At 41.9% G+C, this 26020-nt stretch overlaps 1 protein-coding gene across 1 annotated transcript; it reads left to right on the plus strand.

Annotated features, from left to right (window-relative positions):
* The first annotated feature begins 2045 nt into the window (after window positions 1-2045).
* CCNJL (cyclin J like) lies at window positions 2046-25999 on the plus strand. The gene is made up of 5 exons (XM_009956757.2): window positions 2046-2123; window positions 13506-13716; window positions 23250-23549; window positions 24382-24541; window positions 25552-25999. The coding sequence occupies exons 1-5, from the start codon at window positions 2046-2048 to the stop codon at window positions 25997-25999; spliced, it is 1197 nt and encodes a 398-aa protein (XP_009955059.1).
* Window positions 26000-26020: the final 21 nt, after the last annotated feature.

Genomic DNA, 26020 nt, shown 5'->3' on the forward strand with positions numbered 1-26020 from the left:
TTTCAAAGAACTGATATTCTTTCTTTCAAATAATACTATTGGTTACGTTTCCATTGTAAAAAAAAATGAGAACTATGATGGTATAATACATGTATATAAAAACTATTATAGAAAATTAATATTGAATGAAGCATGAGCAGACTACTTGTAAAGAAGTGCTCCAGCTGTTACTCAACAAAATAGTTGAGTGCTCAGTTTTAAGCAAAAAGACAATACAGTTTTTTCTTTGCCTTTAATTTAAGGCACCTAAGTATTTTGTTTAAGGGATACCAGGATGTACTTAAAACAAAATAGGGGAAAATGGTTTCTGATGGACACTTGGTGGCAGCTTTTATCTATAGGTTTAATAGCTGTTGCCACTTAACTTCACTGCTTCTCTTTTATAGCAGGTGAAAGCCAGCAAGCATAAACTATAAACAACTGGGGTATGTTTTCCCCAGAAGATTTGGTCAACAACTTTCTTTGATCACAAAAATATCTTTCCCGGAACACCAAATAAATATTTATTTTGACTGAAGCAGGCAGAGATTTACTGTTCCTTTGGTTTAGGAAACCAACCAAGGAACAAATGTTTTGTGAAGGTCTTTTGCAAATTTGAGTGCATAATGACAGGCAATTTTTTTTTTTTTTTTTTTTTTTTTTAAAAAAACACCTAGTTCTAAAAATAAAATTTAGGTCTTTAAATGAGAAAGCCATTGCTAGGCCTGGTAAACTTTCTTATGAAAATTCTTCATCCTTAATGGATCAACAGTGAGATTTGGGTATAAAACAGGTTGTGTGGTGATTTTTTTGGCTCCTAGAATTGCTGAAGCGAGGTGCTAAGAAAGACTTGTTGAAAGATCTCACTTCCATCTGCTGAAATATCCACTGGATTATAAATGTGGCCCCCAGAGGCCTGGGAACAAAGCTATGTCGTGCCTGACAGTTTCTTGGGCTCTTTGGCTGTAAAACTTGGAAAGGATGAGGGTCCTTGGGCTCCCAGGGCAAAGCAGCGACTGAGACCGAGTCTTGAAGCTTGAGCCAGGCCGAGCTCTGGCGGCAAACCACGAACCGCCGGGTCCTGGGGCCGCACTCCAGGACCCGCTGGGGCGGGTGCTGCGCCAAGGGGGGGGCTGTGTCCCAGACACGAGGGGGGGGCGTTATGGCTGACGGACAGCGAGCCGGGGAAGCGCATCCCCTGGCCAGCCCCCAGCTCAGCGGCCGCACGGGCCGGACTCGCTTTCTGGCAACGTGAGAGGGAAACCTGGACATGTGGCTCAGGAGGGAGCTGTGCTCCTGCCAAACCTCACGCCAGGCATGAGCAAGCACTTCTACCCACAGGTTTCTGGCAGCTTAAGGTAAGGCATCTCGTATTGGGAGGCATAAAACAAGGAAAAAGTCAATCTCTTCTGTTAATACTGAGGATCTTCACTGAGCATTCAGAGCCTTCGTTACTGGGAGAGGCTTTATGTTCCGTTCCCCTTGGCAGTTCTATTTGCACTACCCTTCCCAGCCCAGCCAGGGACACAACCCACGGCAGCCGCCCCTAGCCAGCCGCCTCGGAGTGCTGCCGTTTCGCCCGAACGCCCCCCGTCCGGCAGCTGCTGGGAGGGGGCTCCCCTGCCCCCCCCCCCCCCCCCCCCGGGCCCGCAGGCAGCCCGCACAGGTGCCGCAGCGGGCGGCCCGCGGGGAGCGCCGGGCGCGGAGGGGAAGGACCTGCCCCTGCCGGGGGCAGCCGCCTGCTAATTAGCGCCAATTAAGCGAAGGGCCGCCCCAGCAGCACCCCCTCCCGCCCCGCGGGCAGCTGCCGCCGGCACAAAGCGCCGAGCGGCCGCCCGGGCCCCGCCGGCCTGCGGGGGGACGACACACACACACACACACACACACACACACACACGTACGTTGTGCGGCGCCTCGAAGGCAGCGGGTGCCCCCGCACGTCGGGCGGCGGCCGGCGGGGGCGGGGGCTGGGCCGGCGGAAACAGCCGCGGGGTTTCGGGCGACTTGTCCGGTCTGTGCCCGCTCCCGGCAGAGCGGCCCCGTCTCCCCTGCAGAGCTTTGTCTGGATGGGAAAGACAAGGATGGAGGAGCAGTGGTGGAAGGGGGAGCTGGCAGCAGACATCCATCAGACCTTGAGGACGAAGGTTGGGTCCCACTTTGTTCCTTCCCCTCCTCCTCCTCGCTGTCGCCTGCCCGCTTTCCCGCGGAAGCCCCCGGGACCGGCCCGCGGAGGAAGGGCCGTTCCGCTGCCCGGGCTGGAGGTCTCTCCGCCGGCAGGTCTCGGGGGAGCGGGCTGGCCCGGAGCTCTCCCCTGTCCTCGGCTTTTTGACTTGTTCAAAACCAAACCTGTGAAAGCTGCTACTTAAAAATGCCTGCCTGTGTCTTTTCGACACCTTTGGCTCCGCTGGGTGTTGATGACTCGTTGCGTTAAGCGCTAACTGGATGCTGATGTTCACCCGCAAAAAAAGTGGGCGCGTGGTGGGATCCGGAGCAATACTGTTGGTTCTTTTCCGACAGATAAATGCTAAAGTTAGAGTGGAAGGTTGGGTCCTGTTCCCTGGCAGGCTGTCGTGGAGCTGCAGGACGTACAGACATGGCTTGCAATGGCTTTGCCAGAAGTTGGGGTGTCGTTTACACGTGGATTAGAAAACTAGTAAAATGTCTTGCAATAAGCAAAATAGTCCGGTCGCTGTTTGGTGAACTGGTGTACTTGTGCAGAGAGCAGGTAGAACTAAGGCCGTGTACTTCCCACTTTTCCTTACGTTGGCTCCCAGCTTTGGAGAAGCTCTAAGGGCAGTTGGCTGGGTAACAGGAGAGGGCCTTCGGCAGGTATTGACCACCTGCGCTCGCCGCAGCGTTTAGGTTAGTGCAGTGGTGGCTAGCAAAGGTAACGCTTTGGACATTCATTCCCTTCGTTTTCTTTACAGGCATTTAGCAATAAGTTGTGCCAGGTGAGTTAATTGTTATCAGGTCTCTGGGAGGCCGTTGGTTTGTTCTCATGTCCACCCTGCGGTGCAGGGAGGAGAATCCAATTGACAGGGTGTTAAAAGGTGGGGGGAAGCTTTGATTTTGATTTTTTTTTTTTTTGGTGTGTGTATCCACTGCCTTTTAATCAGCTATTTCATTCTTCAGCCTGCTTTCCGGGTGCATCTGATGACTCTAGATTGCTAAAACAACTTCTTTGTATATGGATGCTAACCTAGGCCAGCTGAAATGACAAGGATTTTTTTAATTCAAAGAACTTGCAAAGAGGAAGAAGGGTCTGTGGGCTGCTCTGCTTTTTATGTTCTGAGGAAGGTCTACAACTCTTTCTGCTTGGACAATTTTAATCCTAATTCTGCCCACCTTGTAAGGATGACTTTTCTTTTTGAAGGAAGGTACTACATGAGAATCCAGACTGCAAGTATCTCAAGCAACAATAATCACAGCTCCTGAAACTTCTTTGGTTCACGTCTGTGATTTTTTTTTTTTTTTTTAAGTAATATTCTGCAGAAACAATTCCTAAGTATATTGCCAAGGTTTGCTTTTTTGGTGTCTAAAGTGTCAGAATTTACTGTAGAATGTCGTGGAACTCCTCAAAAGGATCTTTCAGCAAAGTTTGGGAACGTAACTAGTTTTGAGGTACTGAGGTCAGTTTTGTGAGCATGGACGTTTTAGGGGTGCCTATGGCCATTGCATAGATAAAATAAATTTCAATAGGAGCATCCCCACTAGAGTCTTAGTGCATTATTAGCGTATGAGCATGTTAATACTGGAATATAGAAAATTCAGGCGATGGTACCCTCTGGTTTAAGATACTTGGTGAGGAGTCCTAGTCTGGAACAGTGTGTCTCTGGTCTTGGGTGAGCATGTGGCTCAGACAGGAAAGTTACTTAAAGATGCTTGTCAAGGAGGCTGAAAAGCATGTTGCAGGCTATCCCATTTCTTCTGAAGAACACACTTAAAGTCTGGGTTTAAGGTGAGGAATAAAATGACCCTAAAACAACTGAAGGATCATCAGAAACTTTTTTTCCCCCAAAATAATTTAGACACACAAATACAGAAGATGTACACCTCCTAATAAACAACCCAGGTTTAATGTTAACTGGAAAAAATGTTGTGCCATCCCTCCCATCCCCCCAGTTGGATTTGGGAGATCTTCTTAACCTCACCGAAAGTTGGTGTCCTTTGTGACAGATGCTGTGTGCTGTTTCTGATGGATGTGTTCTGCATGAGAGCAGATACTGAATGCGTGTGGTATACCTGGCTTCTAATTCAGAGTGGGCTGAAAGATGCTGTGAGGCTTTGTGACTTCCCAAAGGCTCTAGCTCAATGCAGAGGAAATTAATAGCCCTTGAATTGTCTGACTAGTAAAATATCTGTGCTGCGATTATTGGGATGTAGTGTTCAGCTTAGCGGGACTGTATTGTGTTAGTTATCGAGTGTGCTGACCCAGTGGAGCAAAACGCTGAAATTCCAAAAGTGCTACACACATCCTTAGGCTTTAAATGAAAGGTTAAAGTATTCCCCTGGATTAGGCCAGAACATCAAACCTGTTGTAAGACTGAGCCACGAAGGAAAACAAAAATCAGAGCTTACTGTGTTTGTTCTAGAAGAGTCTAACACACACCAAGCCCAAAAAGGTGCTGGGTATATGCATTGATGATTTCTGGTACTTCAGCCACTTCTACAATGGCCTATGTTACTGATAATGGAAAGGTAGTGACTTCCCTGTAAAAAAATCGGAGACCTCTCTGAATGGACGTGAGACTATTGCAACATCTGCGCAAAACTCTTCTGTCCGCTTCAGTAGCACTGAATACTCCACAAGTGTGGAAAGCTGAGTAACAAGTCAGTGTTGGTGTGGTTTTGCTTGTTTGTTGTTTAAAGTTGAGGAAATACTTTGCTTTTGGAGGTAGCCTGAGTGTCCCAGAAATAAGTGGTCTGCTTGCCGTTCCTGCCCCATTGTTGTGCTTATGTTGGGCTGTTTCCTTCCAGAATATGTTCATTTCCTGCAATTAATGAGAATTACTAGATCTGCCTGCATTTCCCTTTTTATTTATCTCTTACGTAGCTTCTCAGAGCAGGGCTAAATTTTACAGGACTTGTTGCTTGTGAATTTAAAAGGTTAATAATTGTAACTTGATCTTTTTAACGGCAGTCCAAATTACTGTCTGCAGTTAACTTTCTGCCAGGTGAGGAGAGCTGATCCTCTTTCTGCTGAAAGCAAACAGTCCCTCGCTGTTGAGTGGTAAAAATGTCTGAGTGATTTCCTCTAGGTGAAAGCTCCTCCACACCTGTCTCCCACCTCCTCTTGGTTTAAAGATGAGGAAATGCAGTTTACCACCAGGATGTATTTCATTCTATTTTGATGTGCAACATTCCCCTCAGCTTGGGCCACAGCGTCAGTTTGGACTGCGGTCTCTGAAGCAGGAATGTAATCCATGCAGGGTTTGTTGTGCGGAGCGCTGTTCTTCCCCGCTGCTTGAGTTCTGTCACCAGAAACGCTTTTCTTGGAGTTTTAAATCATCCTGTTAGAAGTGCAGGATGCTGCTATTAACTTTGTTGAGTAGAAACCTCCTTAAAAACATAACCTCTTCTTCCTCTCCCTGCACCCAGCATATGTCCCTGGATTTTCTGTAGTTCTGCCAAAGCATCTGGTTTACTTGACCTGTTGGTAGCATGAGAATCGTGATAAAACAGTACCTGTTACATCTTTTAGCCTGTAAGTCCACTCTTGTCAGTATTATTTTAAAAACTGGTCATCCTTTTCATGCTTAGTTAATTAAATGGTAAGTTTGGTATGTTCAGATCTGCCTGGACAGCCTGAAATGCAGATTGGTGCAGACTAGACAGTTACACTCTGAACAGAGGGAAGGCGTTTGGGCATTGCATAGGTGCCTCCTCTGGGTTTTGTTTTTAAAACAAAATCTAGATGAGAACTTCAGGAGTCCTGGATACCTGAGAACAGGCAAAAGGTTTTGTGCATTTTAACATTTCATTTAAGAGGATAAAACATTAACCTTGCATTCTGATGCACCTTTCCAGTTTGAATCAGCTGTAAAAGAAAGTAGGTGTAACAGGCATTGAGGTGTATTAATATCAGTTTTTTATTCAAGACTGGCAGCCCAGCGACAAAAGCATGATCTGTTCGTTTTACAGAAAACCCCTAGCTTTTGAAAATCAGCAACAATAGCATTACTGGTTGCTAGCTGTAATTTGCTGATGTTATAGATGGCAGCATGTGCGTGAAGCTGAAAGGAACAGGTGTCTTAATAAAGTACATGGTTATTCATGATCTCTCTTCTTTTTTCCTTAAAGTTGGAATTTCAATTTTCACAGTCCTTTCTCTGATCCTTCTCAGATTAGCTGCTGAACTTCTGAAATCTTTGAAGTGTGCAAGAAGGACTTAATGAAATGCTTGATAAAATAGCACAGTGGAACATGTGAAGTAATGGGTTTTCAAGCACAATACTAGTTCAGCTTTCCTGCAAATTTCGAATGCCTGGGACAGTTGTGATACTGTAATAAAAATCGGTTGCAGAAGAACCTTCTAAGACTTAGTTCAAAGGTTTAGAAGGCATACATTCTTTATTCACAGTGCTGGATGCACGGGGCTAATTCCACCCAGCATGCATACTGCATGTAGCAACTATGGAATTTATATTATTCAATAATATGCATAGCTTTTTCCTGGAATTTTCATACATATTCATATTGTTTCCAAGAAATCATTTACACAGAGTCTGCCTTTCTCTGGAGTCTGCACAGCGAGGAGTATTCCAGGTGGTGTACCTACCTCCTTGTCTTGGTTGGTTGGTCTCGTCCAGCATGAAGGATATTTCTCAGCTTCTTATCTGTTCACATGTACTAAAGTATCGAAACCACTACTACAACAAACATGCATCAAGGACAGGATGTTGTGCTGAAGTTTTGAGACTACATGTACCAAGGACAGAGTGATTACTGTAAAAGATAGGGATTATGTGTAAAATACAAAGTCATTACTTTCTTGTGAAAACTTCCATTTAGCTAAGCTATGTTAGGGTATCACTTGTGAGGATGCTGAAGGGTGAAGCGGATTCAAGCACAAAAAGCTTTTATGAACAGTTGAAATACTGTCTTGGACTGCCATAGGTTTTTTGTGTCATCTCAGTAGTATGCCTGAAGCTTAATTTAAGTGTCTACACTAAGATCAGATCTCAAGGAATGGAGTCTGTGTTTATCTGTAGATACGTTGAAAGACAGAAGTGGGTGGTAGAGGAGATGCGTGAAGAGCACCGAATGTAGCCTGAGATGGTCTTTAATGTAGATAAAGGGGGAAAAACTATTGAATGTTCTTTGAAAGAGTAAGCGAAACAACCCAGTGTAAGGCCAAGTCATTGAGTGGGTTGGAACTCGAGATTGTGTCACGTGGCCAGAGTTCTGGTCCTTTGTGGGAGATGATTTTGAATTTGCTGCACCTTTTGAGTGTGCAGAAACATGGTAACACAGAAGAAAATCTTAATTTATGGTGTTTCATTCATGCATTAGTGGAATGTATCGTCAATCAGTAAGCGTAGCTGCAGGCAGCACTGATCTAGGCAGTGTAACGACTGTGTTTAAGCTGTTGCTCTGTCTACTCGATTGGTTGCTGTTGAATGAGGGGGAAAATAAAGGGTATGTTGCCCATGTACCCTTCCGTATTAGAAAATATCTGGATTTTAAATTTTCACTGGAAATGATGAGAGGAACTGCCTGACATACTTGTTGAAACATGGTTCTGTCAGGTTTGTGCCTTACTTCTACGTACTGAAGCCAGACACTATGCGAGACTGGTACTTCTAAAACCTGATTAAGACTTGTCTGAAATGGCTGATGGTTGCTTAAATAATGGGAAACGCTGTTACTTTCAGGACTGTAAGAGACATAGTTATGCCAAGGCTGAAAAGAGTAATAGATCATGCAGTTGCATCCTAGACTGTCCCTTATCGTTGTGTCTTCTAACGGGTATAATCATCATTGGTCTGTCTGTGTTATAAGACAGCGTGGCTTGTGCTCGCACGGACAAAGTCAATGTGGCTGTTTCAGAGACGTTCACCATGTGGTTCTGCTCTGCAAGGAAACACATTCTGCTGGCCCTACCCGAAGAGCACTACCCTGTGCATGAAGATTAGTAAAAGCTCAATGCATCAGCTGTACCCTACGGTCAGACTGTTTACAAACATGCTCACTCTTAACCTTTCTGACTAACTGACCTGCAGTCAGCTGCCTACGCATAGAAACACTTACCAGCAGGTTTCACATGAGTGATTTTGTTTTTGGAAGGCATAGTGCTGCAGGCTGTGCAGAGGCAGGAGGATTGTTTCTGTGGGGGGGGAGAGAACAGCATGACATTAGTAGCAGAATTAAATTGTAGCACGCTACCTAGTCTACTGCAAAGAAGTATGCAGTGTTCTGAATTTTCAAGCTCCTATAAAGCAATAGTAGAGTCTGCATTTTTCTTTGTATATCATTATTTCGCCTGCATAAATAATGCATTATAGAGGAGTTAGCTTTTAGTGGTGTCTCATGTGCGATGCACTAATTATATCTGAGATCAGTTTGGCACCTTTCTTCCACAGCTGGAAAACTGTTTGGTTAGAACACAAAACAGGAAGGTATTTGTCTCTTTCAAAGAACAACTGTCAATAGCCTGCTAGAGATAAGCTTTCCCTCTATTTTTCATCTACAGGCGCTTCTTTTTCCTGTTCCAATGCCAACAACTTTGCAGTATTTGTTACTCTTTCTATACAAATTCTTAAGAATCTGGTGGAGGTCACATACACGCTATTTTTCTGCAACATACAGAGAGCTAAATGATTGCCAAAGTTACCATGGTTTTTACTAGTTTTCTGACTTAAATATATATATTTTTTAATGATTTGAGTGCCTTATATTGATACCACACAAGCGATGTCTTGTGTTTACATACTTTTCCTCTGGATTCATAAGAATCATGGAGAACTTGTTGAAACTTAAGTTATACTTCAGCTGAGTATCTTTGTTCATCAGCTGGAACCTTTTTTGAGGTTTTGGGTTAGGATCAGCAGTGAGTATCTGTCAGCTGTGGTAGTAGGGGCCATACACTGGATTCTGTTTACATATCCAGAAACAGAAATAGACAATAAGATTAAAAAAGAATAACGATGAGAGAAGTATGAAGTTCATAGTAGTAAATGAAGTCTGTGTCTGCGTTGGGACCTGGCTCTCCATAGAGGATGTAGCTCTCTGGAGGTGCCTGTGGGTTTCTTGCAGCTGAGAGAGGGAGGAAGGCAGCAGGAAACACTGGAGCTGTTGCAAGGAGTCAGGAGATGCTGCATGTTTGACTGGTGGCACAGAACAGATCCTGACTGAATTCCAAGTGCTCTGACATGTTAACCGAATCTGGTTTTCTACCATCTTCCTGAATTTCAGAACCCGAGGTGTATTTGTTACAGCATTTCATTTCCTTGTCAAAAAGCCTGTGAGTTGTTCTAAAATACTTCGATGAATTCCACTTTTGTTCTGAGAACTGATCATTATTAGTGTGACTTATTACCATAATGTCACATCACTTGCTAACTTTTCTCCTGACTGCTTGTCAGTTCATTACTGGCTTTATATCAGTGGGAGAACAGTTTTACTGAAAAGAAATTTGACAGAAAAAATGTATGCATGGAATTTCTTGCCATGTTGAACACCAAACTATCTGATGTACTCTGAAGACGAGTGCTGGGTAGACTGGCCTGTACCGGCTGCTGCTTTAAAGGAGCTGGAGGAAGGGATCCTGGTAAGTTTTCTTCCTCTCCTCTTCAATCGCCGTTTGGCTGATTTAGTTCAAATGGCCAGTGAAAGCCTAACTAAAGCAGATGCTTTAGTTTAAATCTTGTTGCCTTGCTTGTCCTTTAGGTATGGATTCTGAAGTGCATTTGCTCACCCCATTTACAAAACCATCCAAACCAGACGAACTCTTGTCTCCTGAGCTCAAGTAGTGATGTCGGCTGAAGTGGTCAGGTTACTGGTGATGAGCTGTGTCTCTGCGGTGAATGAATGGCTAATGTCTGGAGCCTGGCTGGCCTTCAGATGGGATTGCTGAGGAGGATTGGTCGTCTTGAACGCCACTTTAAAATGTTTACACTGATTCCCTTCTTTTGAAAGGTCAGGTCTTGGAGCTGGTAGGAGGTGGCAGCTTAAAAATTGTCTTCACCCTTAACACCGGCTCTCAGTCCAAGCCTTACTTCTCAGGTTTTGAGATTTAAGTGCCGATCCTTTTAAATGCTGTGCTCTGGCTTTCTGAGGCTTTTTGTGGAGACACCCTGATCAATGGGTTGAGCAAAGCTTGTTAAGTAATTTCCAAGACACCTGTGAGCCTCTTATGTGCTGCCGCATTTAGCATTTCAATCTGGCAGTTGCTCAGTAGCCCAAAGCGATGTTGTTGGAGTAGATACAGATGAACAGGTCAAAGATAAGCACAAGCAGCATATGAAAGGGCGATTCCAGCAGACAGCAGGACTCCCAGTTTCTTCTCTGTTGCTTTACTAGACATAGAAGAAAAAAAATGAAGCAATTAAAACAATTTATTTGATTCTTGCTCCCCATAAGTTCAGTTTTTTCCACAGAGTTGTATTTGCTGACCCTGCATCGCTATCCCCAAAGCAGCAAAGGCATTTTTTGAATTCAAAGGAGTCTTTTTGTTTTGGTTTGGTTTTTTTCCTCCCTCTTGTTGATGAACTTATGCTAAAGAACCTTGTGGGGGGTTGATGGAAAGGGGTGCATACCCACAGCCGTGTTGATAACTGTAAGCCTGCTATTCAGCTCTTGCATTCTTGCATTGTTAAACCCTGTACCACTCGCTTTCCTTTAAAAGAAAATCTCATAATTTAAGACTGATCTAGTCCTATTGAACTACTTATTAGCTGCTTCATGCTATGTGGTGCAGAGCAAGGCTCTTGCCTATACACAGATAATTACCCTGGATCAATTAATACCTAGGAACTTGATCTTGTAAGAAACCACAGCACGTGGCTCTGTTCCTCCTAAATTAATCCCGAAGCTGAACCTTGTCTGTGCTGTGAAGTCTCGTTATACAGAAGTGCATGTGGGTTTTCTTGGTGCACAAAACGAGATCTTTCACTTACACCCTTTACTAGTAATTTATTTTCAAAAAATAAAATAAATATATAAAAAAGGCAGATGTCTTACAGGGGTGTAGATGTCTGTGTGAAACCAGTATCAGAATAATCCTATTGGCTTAAATTCAGTGCTTTGACTGGTTCTTGATTTTTCTAGCACAGTGGACTGAGTAGGGGGTGGTTCTCGCTTCTGAGCATCTGAGGTTTGGATGCAAATCTGTGGATCTCTGCTTTTGTTCTGAGCCTCTAATGCTTAACCACTGAGCTGAAACATTTAGACATATCATATTTTTTTTACTAGATGTATAACTGGAGTTACTGTTCGTTTCTTGCATTTGTTATGGTCTAAAAAGCAGATTTCACATTAAATATGTATGCTGACCTCAGAGTATAAACTCTGGGAGACTTAGCTGTCAAAACACGAAGGACATTTCAAAACATAAAACTTGAAGCTCCTACCAGTCACCTAGAAGAACAAAATATTTCAGAGGTGGAATTGCCACCTGATCTTATGATAGCTTGGGCTTTGTATAGACATATTAAAAATAAAAAGTTATTTTAACTGATGTAAGCACCGAGCTTGAAACCATTTCTACCAGAAGAGTCATGCTGTGGGTATGCTAAGAATTCCTGCTCTGAACCTGGGTATGTCAGCTGTACTGATGGATTGAAATCTCTGTACATAAGGCAATCGAAAAATCAAATTTATGGGGGGGGTCCGGGTATAAAACAATGGGGGGGAACATGTTGCATTGTCTCCCTGCTTTATAAATTGTTATTGGTGGGCGATTTCTTTATAATCCCCCAGTAAAGGCTGTCCAAGGTTTCGGAGGGCTGTTTGCCTGCCCACAGCATGTGTCTGTTCAGTCTGGAATGTGTTTTTTTTTCACTGACTTTCTTTAAAAGTGCCTGGGAAGCAATCATCCGTAACAGCGCTGGGCTTGCTGTCTTTGTAAGCTGCTGCTTGTTCTGGAGCCTCCCTGGTTCCCGTTACATGTGCCCCTCTGAGCCTGATTGTGCAGCTATTTTTTCCTGATAAGTTGAACCTCCTTATGGAATGCCTCCTCCCAGGGGATGAAAGGAGTGTGGGCAGCCATCCTGCCACCTGTAGGAGGTCATGCCTCTTCTGTAAATGAGGTAGCCAGTGCAGATACTTCCTCTGAACACTTCTTTTTATCAGACATAGGGGAAACTTCTAGCAGCTTCTCACAGAAGCCACCCTGTAACGCCCCCCCCCCCCCCCCCCCCCCCCGCTACCGTAACCTTGCCACACAAACACAATACATATTTATAAAAAAGCCCATATTTATTTAATAGAATTAACTGCTATGTACTGTTTTGTATTCCGCTATAAAACACTTCTATCTTGCAGCACTGTACTAATTCTAATTCATTTTCAAACATATGTAATAGAAAAATGACATATTGCCTCGATGAATTACTGAGAGACATACCTTGCTGAAATGGTATTTTTCTAATCCATGCCTATCAACACATGTTCAGCCTATTTTAATTCAAGTCTGGCCATGGTAACTGCATTAGTATATGACTGTGTCTAAAGTGAGCATTAGCTTGTTGCAGGTTCCCAAGGATCTTCACTCCTTCCCTTAACCTACTCTTTGAATAGTGGCTACAAACTTGTGTGTAAAGACCCCTGCAGGTGAAGGTCTAGCATAGGTAGACCAAATGTACGTAATTCTGCCTTTAAAATGAAAATTTGTATATTGCATGTGAAATACAGTCTGTCGGCTCTATAATTAGCTTTTATATTTCTGAAATAGGTGACTACAGGAAATACTGGAATTTGTTATAATTAGAAGAGTCTAATCATTCTCCCATGCTTGTTTTTTCTTGTTAATGTCTGCTTTTGTTTCTTGCTGGAGACATGTACCATGTGATTTTTTTTTTTTTAAATGTTAGATGTTATTTATTCTAAAGACCAACATGTTATTTTTGGCACAGGACGTAGTAACTTGGGCAACAGAGGAAGGGGCAATATCAGAGAAACTTACCTTGCCCTTCTTGCCTATGACTTGGTTAAAACCTTGCTTAATGGCCCAGTTTGGGTGGACAAAATTAAAAAGGAGCTCTTCCGGAACAATTTTCATGTCCAAGAAGTTTGGTGTTCTGTAGAAAGCAACAGCAAGTTGTTCCTGGGTTAAACTGTCACTTACAGTGTTTGACCATGTTTAATGCTTGTGAGGAAAGTGTGTGGATGACCAAAGTATTAGAAGCGAACTGTCAAAACATGCAGTGATCCAGCCCTGATTTCTGTGTCAATCGCAGTGCTGTAGGTGCTAGGTAGGTGGAAGTGTTTGCCACAGTAGGTGGTGGGTGTTGGTTTGGGATTCCAGACACTGAACTGGTGCTTGTTTCAGCACCTCTCTTTTCCTCCTTTTTTTCCCCCCCCCGTAGGAACTTAAGTTGCCGATGTATAAGGCTCATTCACCGCAGATTGGGATGCGCCGATACTTCATTGATCTTTTGACTGTCCTCAGCAACCGTTGCAATCTCTGCCCTACGGCCCGGCATCTTGCTATCTATTTATTGGACCTCTTCATGGATCGCTACGATATCACTGTCAAGCAACTGCACATCATCTCATTTGCCTGTCTTCTCCTAGCAAGTAAGTTGGCTGCTGTCTATTAAGGCGCTCTTTTTCTGAGCAGATGGTTGGTTTCCTTCTACATCATGTGCTGTGTTCTCTGTGTTAACAGCTTCCGCCTGCTTAGGCTAAGGCCTAATGAAGTCCAAGTTAAGGCATAAAGCAGTCTGTTAATAAACTGCTCAACTGTATAGTTTGCACTATGCATCTATGTGCTGGTGTTAATGCGCAGAGGAAGTTTTGGCAGCTGAAGCTGGATCAGTGGGAGAGGATAATGAAGATCAGGGTGATGGTGTGGGAAGGAAGTGGCAAGACTGAGAGAGATTAGCTTCAAGGAAGGGTTGGTAGCAGGAATGACATCTGTGTAACACACAGTCTCTCCTGGAGATGCATCCTTGGTCAATCTGTGCCTCTGTTGTGATCACTGGGCATAATCAGTCCCTTGCAAATCAGAGGTTTCTTACACAGGGGGCAAAGGAAAATTTGCTTCTTGAGGCATTCGGTGGGTGTGTTGATGATGCTGGAATGCATATTGCTTATTGTGGGCCCCTATCAAATAGCTAGGCATTGCTGTGTAATACTAGTTTCAGTATTGGTATCCATTTAGCAAATGATCTTGAACATTTGCCATTAGTGCTTGCTTGAAATCTGCTCTGCAGCCAGTGCTGTGTAAGTGGGGGAAAGCACGACTGGTGCCTCAAGGAAGCCTGCCACCCCTGCAGACTTATGAACTCTGTTTCTAGGTTACAGAGAAGTTATCCTGCTGTATGGGAGTTATGTAGAGCAATGCACTATTGTGGACAACAAGAGTTATGCAAACTCTAGCATTAATGGCTGAAAAGTGCAAGTAGTCATCTAGATTAAGGTAAAAAAACACTATGGAGAGCCAGAAGCTATTGAGGAAAGAAGGTAATACTATATGTTTACCCCTCAGGACATGGAATTGCTACTGCTTTTCCTTGTTGGTTGTGTTCTGAAGAGCTTAATCTGCAGAGATAATAGTAAAATAATAAAAACCCCCATACACTTGGTGTATTTAAGTATTGCTGGCTGACTCCAGAGAAGATGGTGAATTATGTGGGGTAGTTATGAGTTCATGTTGCAAAAAAGTCCAATATTAAGACCAGGATTTTAAATTCTGCAGCGTGAAAATGGTTGCTGTAGGTGCAGTCTTACAGCAGCCTAAGTGACTCTCAGATAGTGGAGTTCTGCTGACCTGAACCTTTGGTGAGCTCCTTTAGACCTGTACATTGGCAGAAAACCAGCCCAGCTGAGAAAGTGCTTTCTTTATTTACCAGAGGGGTATTTTTCTGAGGGGTCAGACAAGCCTCAGGCTGGTGCAATGGAGGGGAGAGGGGCTAGGGCTGATTTGTTAATTGTTATGAAACTGTACTCTTAATTTCAGACACGTCAGACAATGGAATACCAGGTTCAGGTATTTGGAGACTGATGCCTGCTCAGAGGTGTACTCCTTCAGCTTTCAGACTATCTCTTCTCTTTTTTTTTTGGTAACCTCGTAACTACAAGATACCTTGCAGCACTGCTAGGTTTTTGGGTTGGGTTGGTTTGTGGGGGTTTTTAAAATTATTTTCCTGAGTGCACGGATGAATGTTACCTTCAGGAAAAGAGAATAGGACTTTCTTTAGATAAATCTGATACTTTCACGTATACTTCTCCTCCATTTTTTCCCAGCATAAAATTGATGCTTCAGTCCTAATAACTTTTCATTTGGATTTTTAGAGGAAGAACTTTAGCTATAGTTTGTTACCAGTGCTACACAGACAGGATGAAAATGGTACCCTCAAGCTTTGTATGAATTGTCACAGTCGGTATACTGGTAAGATCTTGGGCAGAGGTTCACTATATGAGATTGGTAGAGCTGGACTGCTGACCTCTGTAGCTTCTAGGATTTGAAAAGAAAAAAAAAAAGCTTTAAAGATTTTCCATATGTAAACGACTGAAGTAAAAGGCAACTTTAGGCCACCTCTATGCAACTGTGAAGCAAAAGGAAGTTCACAAACTGCCCTATGATAACACTAGAGGGAAATGTTTTGCAACTTCTGCTTGTTGGGGGGGGCGGGGGGGGGTGGAGGCAATTTGCTTAAAAGAGCAAGCCTTAGCCTAGTGAGCTAATAAGTGTGAGACTTTCTAAAATTAAGATTAGAGAAATGCAGTAGCATGTATACATCCTGATCTGGAATTAAATCAACCCTTACAGAAAGGGGAAAAGGTCTATTACCGTAAAGGCAGCTTTCCTACCAACATGTAGAAACAAAACATTGGAAGTTGAACCAAAGCGGCTTTGCACAAAATTAATGCCTAATTAACTTGTATAGATAAGGTTTAAAATGCTAGGGGTCAGTTTGGAGACTTTTGGGAACATAGTAAGCTCTGTTGTTTACTGTCTGGGCCATCTTAGTGTGCAATAAGGCTATTCTTTTTTGGTATGTGTAGTTCAAAGTGATGGAAGTCAAGTCAGAAAAGCCACTTTATAGTAAGTGGGAATTCCTGCGTTTAGTTTGTTACTTTAAAAATTATATGAAAAAGAAGGAAGCTTGTACTATGATTTTTTTTTTAATATTTTGTTGTAAAAGATTGAGTAAGTCAGAAGTATCCACCTGAATTAATCTTGAAAGTTCTCATAGTAGCAAAAAATAAAACTAGTCCCTTGCCTGTTACTGCAAATGTAGTAATTGGAACTTCCCACAAAGCATTACTGTAGGAAGTTGCGTAGTTTTTCAGCAGAGGATTGTGGCAAAAGTGCTCTTCAGGCTGTGTTGCAAGACAACTTGACCTCTAAAAAATTATATACCTTTACTTTAGAGAGCAAAAAAACCTAATCTTTTTTTTAAATAGTTGTGGTATATACATCATACAAGATGACTGTTTATTGCAGACTGTCTTCCAGTAACTGTTATAAACACATTTTGAGAAACTCTGGGTTTTCTTCCTGATTGCTTCCTTAGAAAAGAGCAAGATATTAAGGGTAGTGTGTAGACCACAAGCAAGATGAGGTGTAGTTAGAGGCAAGATTACTTGTTCCAACTAAGTTACTGTAAGTGTGGACTTTTTGGGGGTATAATAGAGAAGCTTTTAGACACACAACTTTTGAAATGGAAGCAATAAACTAAGCTAAATACAAGCTGAGGACAATTTTTAAGCTCAGAGAAATTGTTGTAGACTTGTGTTTAACTTTGAAGTTCGTTGCTTCTGTCTTGAATCTAAAGGATCTCAAACTTGTGTCTCTGTTTACATACAAACATTGCCATTGCTTATTTTCAGTAGTATACAACGGCAGTGCTGTCGTGATGAAGAACATAGCATTTTGCTAGATGTCCTTTAGTTAGCTGGAGCTAGTTTCTCTTGCTGTATTCTAGAAACACATTTTGACTGGCTCATCAGTTGCCCCAGACAGGGATTATGATAGTGCTTCCTGCTTTGGTAATAATTGTGAAAGAGATGAGGGAGTGAGAAGATAACACTGTTCCAAACAAATTGCACTAGCAGCCAAGTAGTGTTCAGCCTGGACTGGCTGCTGCAGTGGAGACGAATGTGGCTGTGTGTCCCTCAAATCATCCCGTTGTTCACTAGCTGGAAGATGTATGTGCCTTTGCAATGCATGTACAGTGTGATAATTGGAGAAGGCCTCTGGAAATTCCTGCCAGAGAGTTCAGCTCCTCACAACAGCTATAAAAGCTTTGAAATTTACTCATGTCTTCAATGGTTATTATTTTCTCTGAATCAGTTCTGAAAAAGAACAGTAAAAGTTGTTCTCTGTAATCTAGAGATGAACTGAAAGCTATTGGGGGAGGGAAGGAGAAGTTGCTGGAAAAAATGGTTCACAGTTCCTTTAGGAATGTATTTAGAATTGCCTGGGTTTTTTTCACTTGCATTAAGGGAAACTTTATGATCTAAATCAGAATCATAAATTAAACATGTTTTTGTAATACAGAAAGACCGGGTCCATGCGGATGTTTTGGCTAAATACAGCATTGGAAGACAGAGGACCTCCTTTCTGAGGTGCAGCTGTGGTAATACAAGAGGTTGTAGGTTCCTGCTGCTGCAAGACTATTTGTGAAGTCCAGTGGTTTTAATTGCTCAAGACAATCCATCTGTCCCTTGCTTGAAGCAGACTAGTGATTGCTCAGATTGACTGCTGTTAGGTGGCTTTTGGTGAGAAGTAATGCCAGGCAGCTGGGACTGGTGGTCTTGTGGTAAGCCAGCTGGATCTAGAGCAGGATAGTTACCAGTGCACCTGCACAGAAGCCAGGATTGCTGCCTCTGCACCAGGCTATGGTTGGCTGCTTGCTTTGCAAACAGATAAGAAACTGAAAATGTCACTACTTTCCTTTTCCCCCATAGCACCCCAGTGCTTTGAGTAACCTCTGATTTTCTTCAGACAAAATCAGCTGGCTGATGCTTTCAGTAAGTGGATTGATCTTGTTCAATGAACATTTTGCCTGAATGGAATTGAGGAACTTTCAGTTGACCTCACCTGGCAGCTGAGAAGGCAGCCCCTGGTAGAGGAGCACTGTTGAGTAGCAGCAGGTTGTAATGTTCTAAACTGCATCTTCCATTGAGCAGTTTATTACAGAAAATGACTGTGATATTTTAAGGTGCTCTAGCCCCAAGTGCTCTGTTAGAAAAAGGGATTGTGTAAAGATGTTCCATCTGCTTTAGAGCCAATTGGCTCAAATTGCCTGCTGAAAGCTGTGTAAACCAGCTGCCCCAAAGCAGATGAGATGCACTGACACAATCCATTCAGGTGGTCCAGCTGCAGAGGCAGTCAACTCTGGGGAGAGAGCAAGCACCCGGGCAAGCAGTCTTAAACTGCTGCAACTGTTTATTCTGTGAGTTCTCTAACTGCAGTACAAGGGGGCTGTACTGTTATGGTGTATCAGTATAGTTAAAGCAGTGCAGCTTTTGCTTGTGTTGTAAAATCCTATCTAGGTCTTAAAAGCTGTTTCTTTTTCCCTGAAGAGCTAACCCTCTTCAGTAGCAGGTGCTTCAGTACCTGATAAAAGCAACATGTCTCTCAGCCATTCAGTGGCATTGAATGTTCCAGCAATTCTAGTTCTTATGGCCCCTCCTTCCTCAGGAGGGTTCTGCTGCTATGGAGACATGATAACAGTTTTTAAATTTCAGTACTGTTTTAAGCAAAGCTAGCTTACTGTTCAACACAGCCAGTGCTGCATTGCTTCACAGAGTACTTGGGTACTTCTTGTTGTTTTCCTGGCTTTATTTTGCCCAGCTCCTGAATTTGCCAGTGGATTCGCAGCAGCTGAATTAACTCAGGACAATAAAAGAAATTAGAGCAAGAGAATATGTCTGTGCTAAATGGGCTGTTTAGGGCATGGGTAATCCTTTATCACCTAATTCCCCACTGACTAGGTGGAGCTGCTGTCAGATGTCAGGCAGCTTTTCTATTGGACTGTGCTTTGTGATCCATTCTCCATTTATTGTCCCACTTTCATGAGCGGGTACCTGTTCTGAGAAAGACATCTGAGCTACTTATTTTCAATAAAAGATAATAGCAAGTGTCAGTCCAGGATATAGATTAGTGCAAATCTTAGTCTGTAGTCTTAATATTTTTTTTATTTCCCCATTGCTGTAACATGTACATAATATTTTCTTTAGTAATTAAACTTCACTATAGTAAGGCATTAAAAAACTCAGGTGCCTTGAGCTAAGTGGTTTGCACCTGTGCTAGGTATTGTACAGACAGATGAAAGAGACTGCAGAAAAAGGAATTAAGCAGGCTATCTCTAAAATAGCCTGTCTCTTTCTTGCTTTGCTCAGAGGACAGTTAGAAGCTGTTTGTATCTGGAGGTGGCATGGGAGAGTCTCAGTAGTTTGTTGAACTACCTTCTGGAACAACACAGGAATAAAGAAAAGTAGTCCTTCAGCTGTGTAAGCAGCCATGGGTCTTTTCTTTATGCTGGGCTAGACATGGTCTTGACTGGTTATCCTTCTTTTGGATTGATTTTAATTGTTTATGGGACAAAAAGTACTCACTTTAATGACTCTTTAAATTGGCAGTCCTTTTTGATCCTTGGTCTGCTCAAGGACTCTGAAAATGTAATAAAACAAACTGCCTGCATGTCCTGCTTTTATTTTGCTACCCATGCAAAACCCCAGGAAGATCATCTACCCAATCACCAGTAATCAGTCTGAACTGCATGCTGCATAGCTAGGTGTAAGTACTGACTCTTGCCTCCTACAGTGGACCAATCAGTTCTTCAGGGTACCTTTGAAAGCAGTCATGCTTCTCCAAGACATTTAGTTTTTCCTAATGAAAAGCTGGCAGGGATTGATAGGCTGTTTTGATAATGTGACAAATGTACTAGTGAAATGTATTCTTTATAACTTGAGCCTGTTCCCCTTGACAACAGGACCTGCTCTGGCTTTCATTCATCAAAACAGAAGTGTGACTGTGTAACATAAAAAGCACTGACTTTTTTTTTTCCTGGGGGAGCATCTGATTGTAGAATTCAGAGTGGGACAGAAGATGATCTAAAGTAACCTGGAAAATCTTTGCATCATTAATTACAGTAATACTACACACTCTTAAAAATGTCCCATGCTGTTCTAATCTGTTTAGGTTTTACAAAAAAATTTGGTCACAAATGTAAACCCTACAATACATGTTCTTCTATTTTATTCATCCTATTGACCTCAGTAGGCTGCTTTGTATAAAAATTTGCAGCATCCATATACTACTTAAATTAAGCAATGCTTTAAAGGCTTATGATTCTGCTACCTCAAAACAAAACTATTTTTGAGGGCAATAGTGACAACTAAATGGTCTTACCAGTAACCAGAGCTCAATACAACAGCAAACTTTTAATTAAAGTGTCTACAGTAGCACTTCAAAAGCGTGAAAATGATTCATAACCAATTCTCATGATCCTCAGACTACAGACTCCAGGTGACAAAGTAGCTGAAACAAGTTTGTTTTTCTTCCCAAGGTGTGATGTTGATTAAACCACTCAGTGTTGTTTGTTTGGTCAATGCTAGACTTGCAACTGTCTTGTCTGAGCCTTTAATATTCTTGCAGCAATTGCGTTGGAGGTCCTGATGTTCTCTCAGCGTAAATATGTTGTGCATAGAATCTCAGTTTCTGGTGTAACTGAAGGAACTAAAATAGGAATAGTATATTCCAATATCTTTAAATTAGGGAACTGGAAAAGGACACACTGCGTTTTAAAAATAGCTTAAACATGTTCTTTCCCAGTTCACCTCTGATCTCTTCTGTCTGATGGAATGAACTAACTTTTGCTGTCTTCTCCAGATTTCAATTTAAAAATAGGTGGGAAGTACATGTTAAACTTGGAAGCAAATTGTTTAGGTCAAGGTGGAACTGGGAAAGAAAATGTGATCAAGTTGCTTGTATGTTCCTTTGGAAAGTAGCGCATATTCAAATTTTACTGTTTATTTCAAGCAAAACTTCTGAGTTGATTTCTCTTCTCCTGTTCTCAACTTGGTTTTGAAGCCTTTCTTCAATATACCTAGCTATATTTATACTCAGTGTCTCCAATGTGCTGCAATGGCCACTGTTATCTAACATTAGAGCTAGGAACTTTTGTGTTGAAAAGCAGAAGTAATCTAAATCACTAAATTTAGCTATGTCTAATTATTTTTAACTTTAAAAGAAAAGTGATGTTGATCAAGTCAAACAGCTTTGCCCTATGTTGGTAAGATACCTTCCCAGCTCTACTTGTGCTGGCAGTCTGCTCTCCAGACTATAGTCTGACCTTTTGAAATTTCCAAGGTTGAGTGGGAAGAAAGAAGGCACTAGAACTTACGGAGGCCAGAATGACAGATCTCGTCCTTAGTTTCCTGGACATGCAGTGGTTTCTCCTACTTCTGCTAGCATACTCCTTGAATTTCTCTGTTAGGCTGTGACATCACCTTGTGGGGGAAGAAACAAAGGGTTAACTTCGCTCTCAAATTTCATTTTTTAGTAAACATTTCTAAATTCAAATGACAAGGAGATTCATGAACGTGTATACAGACTCCTGAATTTTAAGGGCTTTCTCACTGACAGCATGCCCACAGTCCTTCCCTGTTCTACTTCATATGATGGATGAATTTTGTTTCTCATTGTTATTGTTACGCTCTTTTATGGTGGGGTGACTGCTGTATTGCACTTCTAATGCATTTCCTATCCATGATAACTGAACAGGTTCAAAGATGGAAAATCCATTTTTAAACGTGTTAAAAAGACATTTAAGCTGCTAATAGTACAGAAAATTGTCAGGTTTTTAATACACTGGAGACACTTCGGATGGAAATGCTATCCTAAATGGATAGTGAGATCTTCCTTCCTTTTAAAATAATTTTCTAGTGCAATACTAATTTTAATTGTTTTTAGATTTGATGAGAATACTGTGAAGTCATATGACATGCTAATATCTTGTCAGTTGGTCTCTGTCTGTAAAGGAGGACTCTTACAGAGGCAATGGAAGGACAACTGAAACAGGAATCAATTGTGGAATATACGCCCTCAAGAACAAAGAGGAAAAAATAACTACAGAGTACTGTTAAGTAGCTATGGGTTTGGATTTTGCAGTAGGGGTATTCTTTAAACTGTACTGGAAACTTATTACTGGTGATTGTTGCTAGCTCTTGAACAAGGAGTGGCTGGTAAGGTAACTTGGCTTGGTAAACAAACAGTATGAATTTAAGACAACTTAATTGCTTTCTTAAGTTTGCAGCAAAGTAACACTGTTGCTTTATTACTGATAGATCTAATCCTGGGAATCAAATCTGATATTGGATGCTTTTTATGAAAGAAGGGTGAATAGAGTCAGATCCTGTTTCTCTGTACAAAATGACAGCACTTTGTGGATACTGGTGAAAACCGAGTCATTCTAGAGACTACTGCTATTTCAGTAGGCTGGTAAATACAATTTAGTAAAAGGTGCAGCTTTTCTGGGCTCTCCTGACTCTGAAAATGTGTGCTCTCTCCTAACCCCATAGGAATTATTTATGTTAAACACTTGGTTACAGTGTACTTCTCCTAGCCTTTCAGTGACCTTAGCTAATGAGGCCCTCCAAGACAGGAAGGAACAGAGAGAAATTCTGAAGCAGCAAGGGCAAAGGTGGTGTTGCCCAAGGGTTTTTAATGTCTTCCTTTTTGTAGCATATGCATTTAGCTTCCATACCCAAAGGAGCTTTTTTTTTCCCCTCAATATTAGATCTTCATTTGCCATATTTTCCCCACACTGCTTTTTCTCTTCACGCTTGACTGAATGTGCCCTTCAGCAAACTGCTTCCAGTTATTGTTAGAAAAACTATCTGTAATCCTAATGAGTTTATAATCTTGGTTTTTGGCATCAAGACTACACAAATAATTAAAAACAAACAAACAAAACCATAAAAAGAATATAAGAATATGTTGACCGTTCTGTTGGCTTCTTTCCCACTTGTGTTGCTGTACTTTCCCATCCTTCTTTAAAAGGCACCTTTCTGGTTTTGGAAATGTTCTTTGTTGGCTTTTCGACACTCAGTCATGGCAATAAATCCTATCTGAAAGTCATCTCTTCTGGCAGGTAAATTTGAAGAAAAAGAAGATAAAGTTCCAAAGTTGGAGCACTTAAATAACCTGGCATACATGTTCAATGTGAATGTGGTATTGAACAAGAAAGATTTGCTTAGAATGGAAATGCTGCTTTTGGAAAACTTCAACTGGAACCTCTGTCTACCAACACCAGCACACTACATTGACTACTACCTCTATGTGTCCATTGGTGAGGATGACCTTTACAATGGCTGGCCAATCACATCACTGACCAAAAGCAAAGATTTTCTGGAGAAATATGTGTATTATTTCCTTGATTTTTCAGTGCAAGGTAAGAGGCTTATTTTTATGCTAGAATGACCTTCTATTTTGCAAAAGGCAAAAATCTGAAAGACATCAAGTCTTTAAAATGTGTTCTAATATGGATTGCAGAAAAATATCTGTGCAGAATGGTTTCTCTTTGCAGTTATTTCAGATGGCAAATGCTATGGTGTGTCTTCCTTGTGCATAAGCCTCTCATCTCTTTTCAGAAATCTCTAGATGAGATCAATTTTTTTCTTTAGCTTAGAACACTAATTGGTGAGACTGCCAGAAATGGGGTCTAATTTTTGATTTGCCACAGAGTATGAACTACTGTCAGCTGCAGATGTGATATTATGCAGTTCAATGTATGAATCTTTTTTAATAATATTTTTTAGAGGGTCCTGTGCTGCAAGACAATGATGTATTTAGAATGACAGGGCTTTTAATGATTTGGTTTGCAGCACTGCTTCCAATATCTGCCCATGTGAGAGGCAGTGAACTGCAGCATCTTCATATAGCCGGGTTCAACACTAATGCAAATATGTGTAACAGTCAATACCTACCTTTGGTTCAGTTGAGACCAGGTTACACATTTCAGCACAGTCTATTTCGTGGCTTTTTCTGAAATGAAAGAAACTATAGTGAACTCTTGATAGGTGTTACCAAGAAGTAGTACAGGGATCTTTAGGAAAGGCTCATCCAGTTTTGAGAGACTTTTTCTGGTCATGAGTTAATACTCTGAGATGCGTGGAACAAAGTTGTGGATTTAATTTTGTCCTGCTTTGCCATTTACACACATAACAGGCTCACTGCAGTGATTAGCAAGAGTATAATTCTTGCTTTTGTTTTTTCTTTTGTAGATCACGCTTTCCTCCATTTTCGTCCATCTCTGATTGCTGCAGCTTGTGTGTGCGCCTCGCGTATCTGTATGCAGATTTCTCCTGCCTGGACAACACAGCTTGAATTGCTGACTTGTTACACCTGGGAGCATCTTGCCCAATGCATTGAAATGATGCTCATGTAAGATCAGAAAGAAACAAAGGTGTTTGTGCTTTTAGGAAGATGTTAATATGCCTTTTTTTTTTTTTTTTGTAATTGTTTAGCTAGAATTAAGATAGTACAATATTACATTGGTAATCTCCATCTCCCGTTTGGGGGAAGGAATAAAAGGGAAAAAATCAGGTCACTTTACTAAATGTTGTATTTTAACAATATCTGCAATGCAGAATGCAGTGTCCAGTTTAGTGTTTGTCATGTTTTCTTGTACTGGTTGTCTATGTGATTGGATGAAAGCTTTTTTCCCTTTGTTTTCTCATTGCACCTGCAATATACTTGCTGCAGAGACACCAGTTGTATCTCTGACATGTAGGGAGACATTTCAGAACTATTCTTTGGGTTTTTTTCTCCAGTAAAGGACTGCAATGCATCAGTATTGGTCTGGTATGTGAGCACATACAGTCTTGATCGAAAATAAAAAAAGTTTAGTAGACAGATGTAGGTTGGGAGTGATGGTGGACCTTCCGAATTCCTGATTAAAGCAGGGCTAACTGAAGTTAAATCGGACTGCTTGGGGTGTTGTCTAGTCAAGTTTTGACTGTCTCCAAGGACAGAGACTTCTTAACCTCTCTGGGCAACTTGTTCCAGTGCTTCATCATTCTCATGATAATCAAAAGTGTGAAAATGTTTCTTCCTAACAGGAATTTGCCTTGTTCCCTTATAGCTATGCACTTTAATACTCTGCAAATGCTTAAAGACATTTTGAAATAGTCTGTGTTGTGGACTTAAGGTTCCAAGATAACCAGTCCGTCAGTAAAAACATACTTGTGATACAAAATGATCCATAAACCTGTTGTTAGTGTGTGAAGATCGCAGCAGGATAATCAGAAATTAATTGTGAAAGCAACTGAGGATTACCATATACAGCTAGGGACAAAAAGCTGATGATGTAGCCTGACTGGTGAAAACTTTGGGATACGTGCAAGCTCTGTGAACATCTCTCTTTGATAAATCTTACTTATAATTTGTTTCAGATATTATGAGAATGATATCAAAGAAGCCGGTAACATAAAAAAACAACTAACAATTCAGCATCCAGAACAGGAAGCAGTGGGAAATCTGAGCCATCAAGTCACTACTCAAGTTCTCTTCCAGCAATCTAGTTATCACCCTTTAGCCCAGCAGTCAGCTACGCTTTCCCAGTTCCAGTCGCCAGCGCAAGATTTGTGCTCTGCTTATCGTGACTCCTTACAGGCCCACAGGCCCAGTGGCCCACTTGCTGGGAGCGCTGGCAGCTCGCTGCGCTCCTGTGCAGCTCCTCAGGCCAGCCTTCGGCCGTCTGCCCAGACTCTGCCCACCCAAACGCCCATTGCTGTGCAGGTGGCATTAGGAAAAGAGCCCAGACACTGCATTTCCACAGCTTATGGTAGTAGCTACTTCAGTGGTCATCCCTCCTATCCAGCTGGGTGCTTTGACGGATAAATATTGACGGGAGAGAAAGGT

This window comes from Leptosomus discolor, chromosome 10 (genome assembly GCF_034619465.1).
Source record: "Leptosomus discolor isolate bLepDis1 chromosome 10, bLepDis1.hap2, whole genome shotgun sequence".
Lineage (NCBI taxonomy): Eukaryota > Metazoa > Chordata > Aves > Leptosomiformes > Leptosomidae > Leptosomus > Leptosomus discolor.